General features: G+C 40.7%; 1 protein-coding gene across 6 annotated transcripts in view; it reads left to right on the plus strand.

Moving 5' to 3' along the window:
• The window catches only part of TRAPPC11 (trafficking protein particle complex subunit 11), a 39,174-nt gene that overhangs the window by 16,874 nt on the left and 3,695 nt on the right, over positions 1-18,605 (plus strand). For 5 of the 6 annotated variants that reach the window (XR_015156106.1, XR_015156107.1, XM_086379915.1 and 2 more), the window contains exons 11-28: positions 269-362; positions 1,304-1,383; positions 1,491-1,569; positions 1,677-1,731; positions 2,087-2,232; positions 2,714-2,775; positions 2,871-3,003; positions 3,601-3,731; positions 4,961-5,116; positions 6,880-7,067; positions 7,171-7,319; positions 7,504-7,625; positions 8,937-9,056; positions 10,156-10,221; positions 10,330-10,486; positions 12,928-13,039; positions 16,309-16,400; positions 17,649-17,782. Coding sequence is in view for 4 of the 6 variants with exons in the window: in XM_086379915.1 (XP_086236041.1) it covers positions 269-362; positions 1,304-1,383; positions 1,491-1,569; positions 1,677-1,731; positions 2,087-2,232; positions 2,714-2,775; positions 2,871-3,003; positions 3,601-3,731; positions 4,961-5,116; positions 6,880-7,067; positions 7,171-7,319; positions 7,504-7,625; positions 8,937-9,056; positions 10,156-10,221; positions 10,330-10,486; positions 12,928-13,039; positions 16,309-16,400; positions 17,649-17,782 (2,076 nt within the window). In the remaining 2 variants the exon portion in view is untranslated. Of the gene's footprint in view, positions 1-268; positions 363-1,303; positions 1,384-1,490; positions 1,570-1,676; positions 1,732-2,086; positions 2,233-2,713; positions 2,776-2,870; positions 3,004-3,600; positions 3,732-4,960; positions 5,117-6,879; positions 7,068-7,170; positions 7,320-7,503; positions 7,626-8,936; positions 9,057-10,155; positions 10,222-10,329; positions 10,487-12,927; positions 13,040-13,113; positions 13,477-16,308; positions 16,401-17,648; positions 17,783-18,605 lie in introns of those variants that run through there. The other variant, XM_086379917.1, reaches the window with a different exon arrangement.

Below are 18,605 nucleotides of genomic sequence, written 5' to 3' on the forward strand. Positions count from 1 at the left end.
TCCCATGGACAAAGGAGCCTGGCAGGCTACAGTCCATGAAGTCGCAAGGAGTTGGACATGAGTTAGCAACTGAGAACGCCCACATGGAATATTAAACAGTTTTTGTTTAATTTTGTGAAAGTTCAATTTGTGTTAAAATAGTCACAACTTTGATATTTAATTGTGTGGTTTGTATTTATGAAAGCTTTTTTATTCTGACAATGATTAGGGAAGAGTTGGTTAGTGATGGGTTGTATAAACTTATTCAGGGTTGTGTTTTAACTTACAGGCTTCTGTAACGTATCCCAACCCTGATCCCTTAGAAACACAAGCAGGCGTTCTTGACTTCTATGGACAACGATCATGGCGACAAGGAGTACTCAGTAAATGATTTTTCCTTTTTCCTTTTCTGTCAGTCTCCAAAGGCAAGAGATTGCTATCTTAATTTTTCCTTTGGCTGCATTAATATAACAAATTATGTTGAGGTAGCAATATTTGCTTTTTAAGCATTCTTTAAAATTGAAGTACAGTTAATTTACAATATTGTGTTTCTGCTGTCCAGTAAAGTGAATCAGTTATACATATACATATATTCAGTCTTTTTTAGATTCTAAACATTTTTTTAAGATTTACTTTTTAGAATGTGTTGTTTCTATCACTGCATCTTAGAATAACATAGCTAATGATGTGATCAACACATGTGGACATCTGTTGTCTTAAAGAATTTAGTAAGCCACTGTGGCCAATTTTTATATTTGACACTTTAAAACATTACTTGTACTACCTTAAAAATAATTTCTCTGCATCTTTCTTGTTTTATACACACTTATTTGGAGCAATTTCTGTGGCCATTAAACCTTAAGTGTTAAGAAATCATTTACTTTGGGGGAGAATGGATACATATATATGTACAGCTGAGTCCCTTCCCTGTTCACCCGAAACTATCACAGTATTGTTAACTGGCTATACCCCAATGCAAAATAAAAAGTTAAAAAGAGAGAAATTATTTACTTTGGTGTCTAGGAAATATATTCTATCTAGAGAATGATATTGATACCACTTTTTTTTTTAATATCACTTTTGAGGTGGTCGTTTCCACTGAGCAAAAGAGTACTGAGCTCAGTATCGCACCGTTCAGAACAGAGGCCACCCCGAAGATTCCATGCTGATAGAGCCGCCTCTTAGACTCTTCAGAGTTCTAGAATGTTGAAGAGTCTGAAGTACATTGTAGTAAAGGCCTCAAGGAGTGCACACATCCAATGTCCGTGTGGAGGATCTGTGTTCAATGAGCTATCTGAAATGGGCTGTGTCCTCTCTTACACAGGCTTTGATCTTTCGGATCCCGAAAAAGAGAAGGTGGGGATTCTTGCCATTCAGCTAAAGGAGAGAAGTGTTGTTCACTCTGTGAGTTTTTGTGTTTTTTTTTTTTCCCTCAACACAAACTGTATTTTCAAGGAAAACATGAGATTATTTTTATTGGAATGTTTAACACTTTTTATCTTTCCCAACAGGAAGTAATAATAACTCTTCTAAGCAATGCTGTTGCGCAGTTTAAGAAATATAAGTGTCCAAGAATGAAGAGTCACCTGAGTATGTATCCCTGACATGCCATGACTTCATGCAACTTTTGAGGGATTTCAGATTATACTCATACAAGATTTCAGATTACATTCATACAATCTTTGTTTCCTTTATAGTGGTTCAAATGGGAGAGGAGTATTACTATGCAAAGGATTATACCAAAGCTTTGAAGTGAGTCCTGTTCACTATTTATTTTTGTAAGCATTCTGATTCCCTTGCAGCTAAATGAGAACGGAAATTTGTAGTGGAGGATTTATTACTTCCATGTTTATTCCCACTTCTGTTAAATACCGTTTCTGTGATTTTTTTTTTTTTTCCAAGTAATGTTTATTGGTACAGTCCTTTTCAGACTCCTAGCAAACCTCACATTTATTTAATGTGAAAATACCTGTTGAACTATTTCAGGGAGATTTTTCTGAAGTTTATATAAAACGAGTAAAGCACTTGCTTTTCGTTTCTCCATGAACTCTTCCTACACTGCCGTGTGAGGCTGGCTCAGCATGTCTGACATGTCGCCCTCTGTCAGGTTGCTGGATTACGTGATGTGTGATTATCGGAGTGAAGGGTGGTGGACCCTGCTCACGTCTATACTGACCACGGCTCTGAAGTGTTCCTACCTCATGGCCCAGCTGAAAGATTACATCACTTACTCCCTGGAACTCCTTGGCAGAGGTAACAACATTCTTTCAGTAAAATCTGGAATCTTAACAACTACAGAGACTCTTTAAGCTTCTTATAATTGGAAACATAATTCAGTATCAAATATCTGATAGTACTATATCACCTGCTGGTCACTTTGCTGAGAGAAGGGGTTTATACTTTAATGGAACTTGATACAGTTGAAGGTCATACTGTAGTTGAGAAGAACAGATTTCTTCTGCCTTACTTTTCAAATTATTGCATAAGATAATTGTTCACAGAAGAGTTCAAATGCACATACATAAAGTGTTGAGGCTGACTTAGAAAGCTGAGCTGTCAGTTTTCTGAAATTGTGCTTAGCCATTTTAGAAGAGATATTTATCTACAGTATTTTAATACCTGTAGGTGGGGTATTGGGCTTACTTGGGGCTTACCCTCCTAATACCTGTACAGGGTCATGGGCTCACTTGGCCTGTCCTATAGTTCTGATGTTTTGCTTCTTCCTTTCTATTAGCTTCAACGCTGAAAGATGATCAGAAATCTCGGATAGAAAAAAACCTCATAAATGTTTTAATGGTAGGTTGGAACTCTTTATATATAAAATCTGTATCTGGATATGTGTATTTTTTTTATAACTAGCTGAACAAATGTTTAACTCCATGTTGGTGCAGAATGAAAGTCCTGATCCTGAACCTGACTGTGATATCTTAGCTGTGAAAACTGCTCAGAAGCTGTGGGTGGACCGAATCTCTCTGGCTGGCAGCAATGTTTTCACAATAGGAGTACAGGACTTTGTGCCATTTGGTGGGTAACCAGCATCTATAGTATTATCTTAGAGAAATTGTCCATTTTCTAAGAAATAAATAGATGCAGAATAATAAAAGTCAAAGAATTTTCCAAATACAGTCATTTTGTAGATAAACCGAATTTTTTTTTTTTTTTTTACTTTCCACATCGACATACAAAGATGGTCAGAATTTTAAATACTTAGTTTAGGTCTTAAAATTTTCTGCTGGGTTCATTTTTAGTTCAGATGTTATTTGAAACACATTTGAAAAAACAGTTATTTAAAAGGTTTATGCTTTCCTATCTAGGCAGGTATTTTGAAATAAGCTAAAAATAACAGAATGGTTCTTTTTTCTTTAAAATCATATGTCAGTTATATTTCAGGAGCAAGCATGCTTTTAAAATTAAAGAGGTTTTGGAGGTAGAGTTCATTAAAATTTTTTTTTAAAGAGTTAACTGCATTTATGTCTGTTGAAATGCTTCAAGTTCAGAAGTCAGTTAGAATACTCAGGAGAGATGTTTCCTTTCTGAGGAGCAGATGTTGGTTGGAGAATAACATGTGTGGGGCTACACGTCTGGTGGTGTCTGACTTGGCCCCTTTTGTTCCGTTCCTAGTGCAATGCAAAGCCAAGTTCCACGCCCCAAGTTTTCATGTCGATGTTCCTGTGCAGTTTGATGTTTATCTAAAGGCTGATTGTCCACATCCCATTCGGTTTTCTAAGCTCTGTATCAGCTTTAATAATCAGGTAATGGTACCTTTTAATGTGTGTGTGTGTGTTTTTTTTTTACCATGTATGTATTGTACCATAACTGGCATTAAATGAAGTAAAATGAACTTAGTGACTTTTAGGTCTTAGTAGGTTTCTCGCTAATAGGTGTATGATACAGTCTATCTAAAAATAAATGTATTTATAATTTTCAACTTCTGTGTCCGCAGTGCAAGTCTTACAGTTTTCCTATTCTAACTTTTGTTTTCACTTCCTGCTTAGGAAACCTATGACCTTTGTCTATACATAGAGAAAAGTTTTGTAATATGTAACTTAAATTTCGAACAAGATATATTCAGAATGAGTGTGATTAGATTTTCAAAATCATTTGTTTTATTCTCACATTAGTATTAGCTTTTCATTATAAAACTGTTTGGAGAAGGCAATGGCACCCCACTCCAGTACTCTTGCCTGGAAAATTCCATGGATGGAGGAGCCTAGTAGGCTGTGGTCCATGGGGTCATTAAGGGTCGGGCACGGCTGAGCGACTTCCCTTTCACTTTTCCCTTTCATGCATTGGAGAAGGAAATGGCAACCCACTCCAGTGTTCTTGCCTGGAGAATCCCAGGGACGGGGGACCCTGGTAGGCTGCCATCTATGGGGTTGCACAGAGTCGGACATGAGTGAAGCAACTTAGCAACATAAAACTGTTATCTTTTTGACTTTAAAGAAATGAAAGTGGAATAGATGGATATAAAGTAAATGTGTAAACGTGCGCTCTTCCAGTTTCATTCCTTTGGGGGCATCACAGTTAACTTCTCGAATAGCTCAAACATGGTATAGTGCCCATATATTAGCAACTTTTTTCTGCAGAATTGGGATAGTATATTTCTCACATTTGAGCATTTTTGTAGTGTGATGTAGCCAAGTGCTTGATTATATTCTGTTTCAGTTATAAGCCCACTTTTAATTTTCTGGTGACCCAGAAAGTATGTTGAGCTGTTAACCAGCAAGCATTTATTGATTTTCAATATTCTTAGCATCGTGGCGAACCTGAGAAAATTCAGTGTATGTCAACCCCATTAAAATAGAAGCATTTTGGGAACAAGGGCAGGAGCAACCCCGGGTCACTTGACGATTAGTATGTTTTATTCAACTACAAACCTTACCCAAGGATTCCTTCTGATTAATTGGAGAATCTTAAAGCAAGAGCATGAAATTTATGTTTAAGAAACATAAACCGTGACCCTCACTCTTGTCTTTTTCAGGAATACAACCAGTTCTGTGTAATCGAAGAAGCATCCAAAGCAAGTGACGTTTTAGAAAATTTGACTCAAGGCAAGATGTGTTTAGTTCCTGGTAAAACAAGGAAGTTTTTATTTAAATTTGTTGCAAAAACTGAAGATGTAGGAAAGAAAATTGAGGTTAGTTATAAAATGTGTTTAAAAAATATTTTAAATGATACAAGTAATAATGAGCATGCATCAGAAAGAATTTCAATAATACTTAAGTTTATTAAGTTAAAAATGAAAATCTTCCATTTGGACTTACCAAGGGAAATCATTTATTATGGTTTTTTGATAGGTTTCCTTTCAGTGGGAATATATTATACGTAATATTCAGTAGTTGGCTTTAAATTGCTAGATAGTGTTGTGTGTTAGACATCACTTCCTGTTAACACATGAGACCAGCCTTATCTTTAACGCCTGTATAATCAGTTGAGGAATTTTTAACTATATATATCATGTATATGTGTGTGTATATATTTTCTGTAATGTGGGCTTCCAGGTGGCACAGAGGTAAAGCATCCACCTGCCAACACAGGAGATGTAGGAGACCTGGGTTTGATTCCTCAGTCAGGAAGATCCCCTGGAGGAGGAAATGGCAACCCACTCCAGTGTTCTTGCCTGGGAAATTCCACGGACAGAGGAGTCTGGCGCGGGCTACAGTCCATGGGTCATAAAGAGTCAGATATGACTGAGTGACTGAGCACAAGCATTCTATAATGTAGCAATTATATTTTGTAAAATATGACATAATTCACACTAAGGTGTGGTATCATTTTGATGTTTAAACATTGCTGATTGCATCTTTTTAAAAAGCTTGGTACTTTAAAGGGTTCATTTAATGTAGATAATTAAAATGTCTTTCAGGAATATAAGATGAAACTCATTTTTTTGAGCATAAACTTTGGAGCCAAACTCCACAGGTTTCAGTTCCAGCTTTCGAGCTCACCTGCTTGTGGCCCTGGGCAGTTACTTGACCACTTTTATCACAGTTTATTCATCTGTAAAGTGGGAATAATAATGTTACCTACCTCTTAGTGTTTCATGAGGATTAAATCAGTTAGTATAAATTTCCTGGAATAGCAGTTAGGACGGGGTAAGCCTCTCAGGAAATGTTGTTTTCCCATGGCTGGAATGGGACAGGTAAGCCTAATCTGAACTTGGGACCATTTCTCAGACAGAAACATAAGACTGCACCCCCAGTATTCCCATAGCAATTTTTGTGAATCTGTTTATTATATAATCTGTAAACCAGTATCCAGAGTTTTTGCTTGTTCATTTAAAAAAATTCTTCATGATTTTGACTAAACCCCTAATGTCATATTTTAATTTTTTATGAGAAACTAAGGAAGTTTTAAAAAATCTTTTTGCAAGATACCCCAAGGAAGCCTACCAGATGCAAATCAAAATTAATAATGCTATTAAATATATTTGCAAATAGATTTAGTGGAAAGGACATTTATTCAGTTAGTAAAAAATTTCCTTGCTTGTACTGTTGGTGTCATCAGGAAAAGTCCGTGTGGAAGTTGGAGTTAGGTTCGGAGGAGGTGAGTGGTTACCAGAACATTCGTTAGTTTTGCTCAGCAGCCACTGCTTGCCTGTCTGCTCCCTCGGGCACCACCCCAGGTGCTGAGGTAACTGCCGCTCGGCCCGTCTCAGCTGGAGAGTCGGGTTATTGTCCTCGTGTGAAGGTGAAGAGGTTGAAACCTGGTGCAGGGTTACTAGCCAGCGTCCCAGCTGACAGGGGCCCGGGAGCAGGCTCTCCGAACGGTGTTCCGACCTGTGTGTCACGTCGCGGGTCCCAGGATCTCCGTAGCGCAGCAGCCCACCCCGAGGCTTCCTGGGAGGGGGTGGTGACAAACCGTACGAGGTGGCCTTTCTGACAGACCTCCTCCTCGCAGATTACGTCCGTGGATCTGGTTCTGGGCAGCGAGGCGGGCAGGTGTGTGGTCCTGAACTGGCAGGGAGGTGGCGGGGACGCCGCATCCGCCCAGGAGGCCCTGCAGGCTTCTCGCTCTTTCAAACGAAGACCCAGGCTCCCCGACAGCGAGGTCCACTGGGACGGCATCGTGATCCAGGCGAGCACCATGTGAGTCGGGCTGCGGCGGGTCGTGGAGGGCCGGCTCACTTCTTTGAATACTTTGCTGTTGTTTTTAGATCAGTTACTTAGCTAGCATTTTTTCCCCCCAAAGGATCATTTCCAGAGTTCCAAACATTTCGGTCCATCTGCGACATGACCCACCCGCCCTGACTAACGAAATGTACTGTTTGGTTGTGACCGTTCAATCCCACGAGAAGAGCCCGATCAGAGACGTGAAGCTCACTGCTGGCTTAAAACCTGGTAAACTTTTCTTTTCAAAATTTCATGTGCGTTGATCCAACATGAAATAAACATCACGGTATTAACTTCAGGAAATCTGTTTTGAAAATGGTTATGATCGAGTGCTCTCTCTGCAGTAGTGTTGATTCGCAGGACAGCATTTGAATCTTCTGTATTTTTAAAATGTCAACATTTGTACTTTCAGGACAGGATGCCAATTTAACTCAGAAAACGCATGTGACTCTTCATGGGACAGAACTGTGTGACGAGTCTTACCCGGCTCTGCTCACTGACATTCCCGTCGGGGACTTACAGCCCGGGGAACAGGTGAACTCGGCCAGCCGGGACTCAGAGGAAATGGGTTAGGTTGTAGTGTTAAATATGGAGTGGGTTTTAGACAGCTTTGGCACATTTTAACAGCACATCCCGAGACTAAACAAGTCATTTAACTTACGCACATTTTATGCACACATTAGACATATTTCAGTTCAGTTCAGTCGCTTGGTCGTGACCAACCCTTTACGACCCCATGGACTCTGTGCAGCACTCCAGGCCTCTTTGTCCATCACCAGCTCCGGCAGCTTGCTCAAACCCATGTCCGTTGAGTCAGTGATGCCATCCAATCTCATCCTCTGTCATCCCCTTCTCCTCCTGCCTTCAATCTTTCCCAGAATCAGGGTCTTTTCAAATGAGTTAGTTCTTCGCAATCAGGTGGCCAAAGGATTGGAGTTTCGGCTTCAGCATCAGTCCTTCCGATGAATATTTGGGACTGAATTCCTTTAGAATTGACTGGTTTGATCTCCATGCGGTCCAACAGACTCTCAAGCGTCTTCTCCAACACGATAGTTCAAAAGCATCAGTTCTTCAGCACCCAGCTTTTTTTATAGTCCAACTCTCACATCCGTGCATGACTACTGGAAAAGTCATAGCTTTGACTACATGGACCTTTGTTGGCGAAGTAATGCCTCTGCTTTTTAATATGCTGTCTAGGTTGCTGGTAGCTTGTCTTCCAAGGAGCAAGTATCTTTTAATTTCATGGCTGCAGTCACCATCTGCAGTGATTTTGGAGCCCAAAAAAATGAAGTCTGTCACTGTTTCCACTGTTTCCCCATTTTTTTGCCATGTGATGGGACCGGATGCCATGATCTTAGTTTTCTGGATGTTGAGTTTTAAGCCAGCTTTTTCACTCTCCTCTTTCACTTTCATCAAGAGGCTCTTTGGTTCCTCTTCGCTTTCTGCCATAAGGGTGGTGTCACATATTTAAATGTATAAAATATCTTTAACAGTTTTTATACAAGGGGTTTTATAACAAATGATCCTGATATTGGAAATCCATTGCCTGATAAAATAACTAAATAACATAAACTTTACAACTTCTTGAAAGAACCTTTCAGTCAATTTTTATTTCCAACACATAATACAGAGTTCATGAGAAGTTGAGAATGATAATAGAAAAAACAGATGGTGTGATAATGACCCCATTCCTAGGCTATGGCAGGAACAGCTGTAAGAAAGTGTTCAGGTGATTACCCAGTTAGTCCAGTAAACTCTGGAAGGTGGGAGCATTATCCTAGAATATATATCAGGAGGCAATCTCTGTAGTATTAATTAAATTAAAATACTTTTATGTTGTTGCAGCTGGAAAAAGCGGTATACGTTCGCTGTGGAACAGTGGGCTCAAGAATGTTTCTTGTGTATGTTTCTTATCTGATCAATACAGCGATTGAAGGAAAAGAAACTGTTTGCAAATGTCACAAGGTACTTTTTTCATGGCGACTTTGACAAATATCATATGTAGAGTGTTTTCCTATTTTGTGTTATTTTAGTTAACCTGTGAAATAAGCAGCCTAGGTGATTATAGTGTCCTCCCAGCCCAACAGAGGAGGAGACCCAGAGATCTGGGGGTTTGTAGTTTGGTCACTGCAGAGAGTCTGGGCTGTGGCCTCTTTTAAAAGTCACTGGGAAGCAAAGATAAATAAAAGCCCATTGTTTTATGAACAGACCCTGGCAGAGAAGATGAAACAGGTGGGTTAAGAGTCCAGACCCCAGGGTCAGATTCCGTTCAGCTTCTGCCTTTGTTACCTACTAGCTTTGTGACCCGCCCCCCCGCACCGCCCATCTTAAAGCAGCAGTAGTACTGACATCTGTTTCTTGAGTTACTGTGAGCTTTACAGTATGTGTACAGTGATTATAAGGGGCTTCCCAGGTGGCTCAGTGGTAAAGAATCCGCCTGCCAGTGCAGGAGACCCAGATTAGATCCCTGGGTCTGGAAGATCCCCTGGGGGAAGAAATGGCAACCCACTGCAGTATTCTTGCCTGGAAAGTCTCATGGACAGAGAAGCCTGCGGGCTACCGTCCACAGGGTTGCAAAGAGTCAGACAGGACTGAGCACACACAGTGATGCTATGTCATATTACATTATTGCTATTATCATTATCCTTATTCTAGTCATCTTGAGCCAAGGTGAAGTAAGGGACTTAAAAAGAAGACCCAGATTCTAGGCTTCAGACCACTAGCGTCATGGTTTAAGGCCAACTGCTAAGTCTTTAACTTTTGGTTCCTCTTCTGTGGAATGGTGATGGTGCCTGCTGTGCCCACTGTTGCTGGATCCTGCCATAAATAATGTATGAGAAAGCGCTCTGCAGGGTGAGCTGTTACACAACCATAGGTGCCTTGTTAGAAATGCTAACCTGGACTCTCTACATAGGTTTTTACAAATATTGTCTAAGGGAAAGGTCCTAGTTTCGTAATATTTAAGTTGGGATTATTTATTGATCAGTAATTGATTTGTGTTTTGTAGTCTTCTTTTGTTAAGACTGAGAAAAGCCATCGATGTGCCCTTTCCGTTTCCCTGCAGGATGAAACTGTAACAATAGAAACGGTCTTTCCATTTGACGTTGCAGTTAAATTTGTTTCTACAAAGGTATGTCCTGGGAAGCACATTGGAAATCACTTAGCTGAAAGAAATTAACAGAAAAAAGGAAGTGGGTCAGTGTACTTCCTGACAGACCTTTGTCTCCATCTGCGACAGTTCGAGCACTTGGAAAGGGTTTATGCGGACATCCCCTTCCTGCTCATGACGGACCTGTTGAGTGCCTCCCCCTGGGCCCTGACCATCGTCTCCAGTGAGCTGCAGCTTGCTCCCTCCATGACCCCCGTGGACCAGCTGGAGTCCCAGGTGGACAGAGGTGAGAATGTGGCTCATCCCCCTTCACTAGCAGAAGACAGTGGGGGACAGTTAGCATCGTTTACAGTTGACCTTGTTTTAAAGGATCAGGTTCTTGATACTCTAAGAAAGTGACTAAGAAATGTACTTGAAAATACAGTATTTTTTCCTGTTTGGATTTTTAATAGATTTTTTCCAATTAATTTTTAATTGATGTTTACTACTGTTTATAATTTGAAATGGGAAAAGGTGTTTATCAAAGAAACTTTGGAAAACAGAAAAGTAGACAAGTTTTCTAAATCATCCAACTAAAACAGTTTATAGAGCAGATAATACCTTTCTGGTTCAGGGTACTTTGGGCTTTCTTGTATTTCTTAAAAGGAATAAAAACTAGTTTGAATGTTCAGTTCAGTCGCTCAGTCGTGTCCGACTCTTTGCGACCCCATGAATCCCAGCATGCCAGGCCTCCCTGCCCATCACCAACTCCCGGAGTTCACTCAGACTCACATCCATTGAGTCAGTGATGCCATCCAGCCATCTCATCCTCTGTCGCCCCCTTCTCCTGCCCCCAATCCCTCCCAGCATCAGAGTCTTTTCCAATGAGTCAACTCTTCACATGAGGTGGCCAAAGTACTGGAGTTTCAGCTATAGCATCATTCCTTCCAAAGAAATCCCAGGGTTGATCTCCTTCAGAATGGACTGGTTGGATCTCCTTGCAGTCCAGGGGACTGTCAAGAGTCTTCTCCAACACCACAGTTCAAAAGCATCAATTCTTCGGTGCTCAGCTTTCTTCACAGTCCAACTCTCACATCCATACATGACCACTGGAAAAACCATAGCTTTGACTAGACGGACCTTTGTTGGCAAAGTAATGTCTCTGCTTTTCAATATGCTATCTAGGTTGGTCATAACTTTTCTTCCAAGGAGTAGGCGTCTTTTTATTTCATGGCTGCAATCACCATCTGCAGTGGTTTTGGAGCCCAAAAAAATAAAGTCTGACACTGTTTCCACTGCTTTCCCATCTATTTCCCATGAAGTGATGGGATCAGATGCCATGATCATCGTTTTCTGAGTGTTTTAAGCCAACTTTTTCACTCTTGTCTGTCACTTTCATCAAGAGGCTTTTGAGTTCCTGTTCACTTTCTGCCATAAGGGTGGTGTCATCTGCATATCTGAGGTTATTGATATTTCTCCCGGCAATCTTGATTCCAGCTTGTGGTTTCTTCCAGCCCAGCGTTTCTCATGATGTACTCTGCATAGAAGTTAAATAAGCAGGGTGACAATATACAGCCTTGACGTACTTCTTTTCCTATTTGGAACTAGTCTGTTGTTTCATGTCCAGTTCTAACTGTTGCTTCCTGACCTGCATACAAATTTCTCAAGAGGCAGGTCAGGTGGTCTGGTATTCCCATCTCTTGCAGAATTTTCCACAGTTTATTGTGATCCACACAGTCAAAGGCTTTGGCATAGTCAATAAAGCAGAAATAGATGTTTTTCTGGAACTGTCTTGCTTTTTCCATGATCCAGCAGATGTTGGCAATTTGATCTCTGATTCCTCTGCCTTTTCTAAAACCAGCTTGAACATCTGGAAGTTCACGGTTCACGTATTGCTGAAGCCTGGCTTGGAGAATTTTGAGCATTACTTTACTAGCATGTGAGATGAGTACAATTGTGCAGTAGTTTGAGCATTCTTTGGCATTGCCTTTCTTTGCGATTGGAATGAAAACTGACCTTTTCCAGTCCTGTGGCCACTGCTGAGTTTTCCAGATTTGATGGCATATTGAGTGCAGCACTTTCACAGCATCATCTTTCAGGATTTGAAACAGCTCAACTGGAATTCCATCACCTCCACTAGCTTTGTTTGTAGTGACGCTTTCTAAGGCCAACTTGACTTCACATTCCAGGATGTCTGGCTCTAGGTCAGTGATCACACCATCGTAATTATCTGGGCCGTGAAGATCTTTTTTGTACAGTTCTTCTGTGTATTCTGGTCAACTGGATATAAGGACAAATATTGTGAGGGTTTAAAAAAATCACGATGTAGTCTTAAGACCAAATATGTGTGTGGGTCACTCAGTCATGTCAGACTTTTTGTGACCCTTGGACTGTAGTCTGCCAGGCTCCTCTGTCCATGGAACTCTGCAAGCAAGAATACTGGAGTGGGTAGCCATGCCCTACTCCATGGGATCTTCCCGACCCAGGGATAGAACCTGGGTCTCCTGCATTTCAGGCAGATTCTTGACCATCTGAACCTCCAGGGAAGCCCGAGACCAAATATAAGCAGGTTATTTTAGTTGCTCTGTCTATCTGTCTTCCTTGAAAAAATCATTTAACATCTCCAAGTCTCTATAGATAATATACAAAAAATTGATAAGGTATCCTTTTTTTGTTACATTACTTGGATGTAAAGCCCTCTGTTTATAGATGAAATGACTGGAGGATTATAAAGTCTCTGTCTTGCAGTCGTCTTGCAGACTGGAGAGAGTGCCAGTGAGTGCTTCTGTCTCCGATGCCCATCGGTTGGAAATGTTGAAGGCGGAGTAGCAACCGGGCATTATGTTATCTCCTGGAAGAGGTGAGACTGTGTCCCCCCTGCCTTTTCTCCATTATCCGTGTCATCCTCATGCCTTTATTGTGTGTCCCTCTCAGTTAGCAGGTGAGAGCTTCTGCCAGCCTGTAGAACGGACGAGAAGCTACATGCTGCCACTGACCATTTGTCAAAAACACGCAGATGGAAAAGGATAACTTTCGTTCATGTTTGTTACAGCTTGTGATCTATATACTGACAAGATTTTCGCCAAATTCTGATGACAGGACCAGTAAAAGCATTAGGAGAAACTGCCCTCATTTGCAGTCAGTAGGACTGTTTGCACAGAAAACCCAAGGGGATCAATACGTTATTAGAATTATAAAGAGTTTCAGCAAGACTGCTGTGGATATAGCATCAGTATACAAAAATCAGTTGGATTTCTATATATCAATAATAAACCTCAAGGCAAAGTACTTTTAAAACAGGTATCATTTATGTAACAGCAAAATGATGAGAAACGTATCTAGTAGAAGATATGTATTACCTGTATGGAAAAAATTACAAAAATTTAAGACATTAAAGGAAGACCTAAACAAACGGGAGAGGTACAAAGTAGTCCCTGATCAGATCAGATCAGATCAGATCAGTCGCTCAGTAGGACTTGGTTAAGATTTAATATTATAAATTGTCTGTAGATTCAGTGCAATTTCCTTCAAGATCTCAGCAGCTTATTTTGTTTCTGTGGAACTTGACACTCTTGGATCTAAAATTTGTATAGAAAGGCCAAATGTCAGTAATCGTCAGAATTCTCAGAAGAGGTACAGCTAGGCAAGGGTACTTGGCCATTCAAATTCTAAGACTTATTGTAAAGCTACAGTGGACATCACTATGGTGTGGGCTCAGGGAGAGGTAGATAAACCAGTGGGACAGAAGAGCGAGTCTAGGAATTGTTCCACAGATGCACATATGGAAATTACGTTTCATAGAGGTAGCATTGTTACCACCAGGGGAAGGATGAACTGTTTTATAATTGGTGGTAAACAACTGAGTATTGACTTGGGGAGAAAATGGGATATCTGTTGGGCATTGTATATAAAAATTAATTTCAGATTTATTGAAATTCTAATTGTAAAAAGCAAAACTTTACTACTTTTAGGAGAAAAATAAGAGAATCATTTTATGACTTCAGTGTAGGGAAGAATTTCTTTAAATAGGACACTAGAAGTATGAGCCTCTAAAATTGATGAATTTGATTTCTTAAAATTAAGTTTTTCAGTTCATTAGAAAATGCCATGAAGAATGTGAAAAGACAGTACAAAGTGGGGAAGGCTACTTCCCAGCATCTGAAATGAACAGAGGATTCGAATTCAGATCAAGAACTTTTTCAGATCATTAAAAAGAAACCTCTAAGCTGAAAGTTGAGAAAAATACTTGAGTAGGCATAGTGATCAGGAGAAGCTGAATGGTCAGTAAACACAGGGGAAAGAAGGTCAGCCTTACAAGTAATCTGAGATTTGTGTACTCCCACTACTTGGCAAAAATAGAGAGGCTTAACAATGCAGAGTTTGTCACGAGGGGAAGTATAATTAGAATGCTGCTCTGGAAATCTGTTTGGCAATACCTGGTAAGCTGATGGCTATAGCGTGCAGTCCTAGAAAAGATTCAAACATACAGGAAGGGGACGTGGTTGGGAGTGTTCATAGTAGCACTGTTTATAATAAAAAATTAGAAGCAACCTAGATGTCCACCAACAGGAAATTAGGTAAATGTGGCACAGTTGTACAGTGGAATATTATATATCAGTGAAAATGAAGGAACCAGAGCTATAGCTGCTGCTGCTGCTGCTAAGTCGCTTCAGTCGTGTCTGACTCTGTGCGACCCCATAGACGGCAGCCCACCAGGCTCCCCCGTCCCTGGGATTCTCCAGGCAAGAACACTGGAGTGGGTTGCCATTTCCTTCTCCAGTGCATGAAAGTGAAAAGTGAAAGTGAAGTCACTCAGTTGTGTCCGACTCTTCGCAACCCCATGGACTGCAGCCTTCCAGGCTCCTCCATCCATGGGATTTTCTAGGCAAGAGTACTGGAGTGGGGTGCCATCGCCTTCTCCGAGAGCTATAGCTAACAGCCTGTTAATGTTAAATGAAACAAAGCAACTGCAGATGTTCAGGATATGAACAAATTGTGCAGAACTAGAAAACATGTAAAACATATGCTTCCTAGGCTTTATGTATAATTTTGAAAAGCATAAAGAAACAGGAATGATAGATGCCAAATTCAAGCTAGTAGTTACTTTTGGAGCGGAGGGTAGGGGGTTCCAAGCAGCAATGGGTCCAGGAGAAGCTTCAGCTCTGTTGTTATGTTCTCTTAGACTAGGAGGTGGATACATGGCATTGCATGGGTTATTTTCTTGTGTGGCTTAATTATTTTATAAATCTTAAAACTAATTATTAAAAGTAAAAAATAATTTTCTTAAAAAAATACCTTGTCTTTTTTCCACACCGCTGAGTTTACCACGTTGATGTTCAGCTCAGTTCACATTTGTAGGAGTTAAAAAACTGTTCTGAAGGCACTGCTTCGTTTACTCTGTCGTGTTACCGTAATACTGTAAAGACATGTACTTCTTAAAAGGGAGGGTTGGCTGTTTTGCCCGTGGCGCTTGCTCAGTAACGCTTTGCCCTTTTGAAGCAGTGTCACCTGTTCCACCTCTGCATACAGGCTCTTCCCACAGGTTGTCAGATAGTTGGCAGCCGCCCCTGTGGTTCCCACCCTGACTGTCCTACAGGGAAAGTATCTGACCGCTTCATAACGTTACTCACTTTATCTGAGTAATGCCTGAATGCCACTGTGTCTGCTGATAGTGACATATTTTTAGATCTGCAGTTTCTCCTGCACACCCACGGTGCCATTACAGCAGCGCGTGTCCAGTGGCCTGGGCTCCTCTGGGCACGGTCCTCAGTGTGGGGAGACATTGGGTCGTAATGTAAACACCTCTGCTACCGATAGAGGACATTTTGCTACCAAAACGCTGGGTTAGATGGTGTGCTTTGTGGTACAGTTGACTTATGTTCTGACACAAGTCCTGACTTCATCACTGAGACCAAACAGCAGCCTTGAGTTGTAACGCTCTTTCATTGAAAGTTCTCAAAAATGGGATTGGAAAAGCTCCTACTTCACAAAACTCCTTCCATTAAACCTTTAGAAAAGGGGTCATTTGTATTTGCTTTGCAGTGGGTTGGTGAATACCCACGTTCCCTGGTTTTGATGTATTTACTCCTCACATGAAACGTGGACCTAAGGGGCCTCTCTTCTGCCTAGGACTTCAGCCACGGACGGCGTCCCCATCATCAGCACCGTCATCACCCTGCCCCACGTGATCGTGGAAAACATCCCTCTCCACGTGAACGCAGGTGCCTCCACTCACCTTTTATTTGATCTGCGGAATCCAAAAAGAATATTTATTTTAGCTGCTAAGATTTTTTTTCTAACTTTCCCCATTAAGAGAAATGCCCACCATTTACAAAAAGTAGATTGTGACCAGTCTTGTTTATCTATACCTCTACACGACCCTCCTGCCCTCAGCATTTTGAAGCAAATGCCAGAATGTTATTTCATCTATAGAGATTTCAGTATGCATCTTTAACATCACTGGCTGTTTTTCTAAACATAATCACAGAGTCATTATGATAACTAAAAATTAGCAATAATTTTGCAATATGATCAAATTCCTGTGTTGAAATTTCCCTAGCTGACTCTGAATGTTCTTCATAGTTTGTTATAAGGCCTCTGCATTGCTGTTGATTGGTGTTGGTGTCTAGACTCTTAAAATCCCTAGGCAGGCAGACAGCCTCTCCCCCACTGCACTGCCTCTACCCCACATCACCTCCTCTACCCCCTTCATCTCCCCCCTCGCTTCCTTGATGTTCATTTGTTGAAGAAACTGTCCTCGTGTAAAGCTACCTATAGTCTGAATTTGCTGACTTGCACTGCATCATTTTTAAGTATTTCTCTGCCCCTATAAATTGGTAACTGTGCGTGTGTGTGCATTCAGTCACTCAGTCATGTCTTCGTGACTCCCTGTAGTGCTCCCCGCCAGGGTGACTCCCTGCCAACCTCCTCTGTCTATGGCATTTCCCAGGCAAGAATACTGGAGCACGTTGCCATTTCCTCCTCCAGGGGATCTTCCTGACCCTGTGTCTCCTGCATTGCAGGCAGATTCTTTACCACTGTGCCACCTGGGAAGCCCAGTTAGATCTATAGTCTTGATCAAATTCAGGTTAAAGATTTTGACAAAAATACATCATAGTTTCCACCAAGGGGCCCATAATGTCTGTCATCCCATCTCGAGCCATTATTGATATTTAGGGAAATTTTTTGTAGGTTTAAGAAATTAATCCTAAAAGGTAATTCAGCTCTTGGTAGCCAAGACCCTTTCTGAGCCAAATCAGTTTAGAAGGAGACATTGATTCTTCTTAGCCTGCTTTATCATAGCCCTGTGGCTATTTTACAATCAGAGAATTTTCTTATTTAACAACAGTGCAGTGCTCTCATTAATTTAAATAACTCCATGTCTATGCAATGAAATTTATTTACAAAAGGAACCCATGAATGGTGAGCTTTGTTGTTTTTTTTAACCAAGAGAAATGTCACCTTTGCAGATCTGCCGTCATTCGGGCGTGTCAGAGAGTCGCTACCTGTCAGGTATCACCTGCAGAATAAGACTGACTTAGTTCAAGATGTGGAGATTTCTGTGGAGCCCAGCGATGCCTTCATGTTCTCAGGGCTTAAACAGGTACAGGTTGTATCTCACGGGGTTGCTTGTGAAGACGGAGGAGTGTGGCCAGAAAGTGGAGAGCTGTCAGAAATGGCTCTTGTTTTGGTAGTGGTGAATCTTAAGTCACTTTTGAAGATTTAATTACAACTTGCTGTAGAAGTGGGTTAAATGGGCCACTCTTTCCATGTTGAGATCACACATAGAGGTTCTTTCTCTATGTAAAACAAGAGTTCACAAATCCCTTGGACTGATAGAATTCCTGGAAATTTTTTATTGCTAACGAGTTTGTGTGTGTGTGTCTTTTAATTTGAGACCTTTTGAAGCATAACTGCACAGATTAAAAGCCTAATTTGCTTCTGAACTATCAGTATAATTTTTTAGAGATTTTGATCCTGCATAGAGTTATCTGTGTTACGTGTAGGCACAATTTTGTATCTACATAGAAAAATATGTGATTCAGATGTTTTTCTTCATCTGTTCATATCAGAGGTGGAAAAGTTCATCAGATTTTTGGGTGGAACATGCTCTCAGGCAAAACCATATTTTCAGTAAGAATACTGTCCCTCTCTGTCAGAGTGGCAACAGAGACACACCACAGTGGTCAGCACATGCTTTTTATTATTAATAATAAGGGTGCAATTAGAGCACAAACTTGTAATAACACCAAGTAGTATTCACCCTGAGTCAACCATCTGGCTGGCATGTCCTGAGTGCTGTTTGCTGTTAAATGAAAGTAGAATTACACGTGAAGTGTACTATAGGTCTGTACACTGATATAAATGTATAATATTAATATACACCAAGTATAACGTTGGCTGAATATGTTGATTCACAAACACAT

This window comes from Bos grunniens, chromosome 27 (genome assembly GCF_055505025.1).
Source record: "Bos grunniens cultivar Pamir isolate PY7600 chromosome 27, Bosgru_T2T1.0, whole genome shotgun sequence".
Taxonomy (NCBI): Eukaryota; Metazoa; Chordata; class Mammalia; order Artiodactyla; family Bovidae; genus Bos; species Bos grunniens.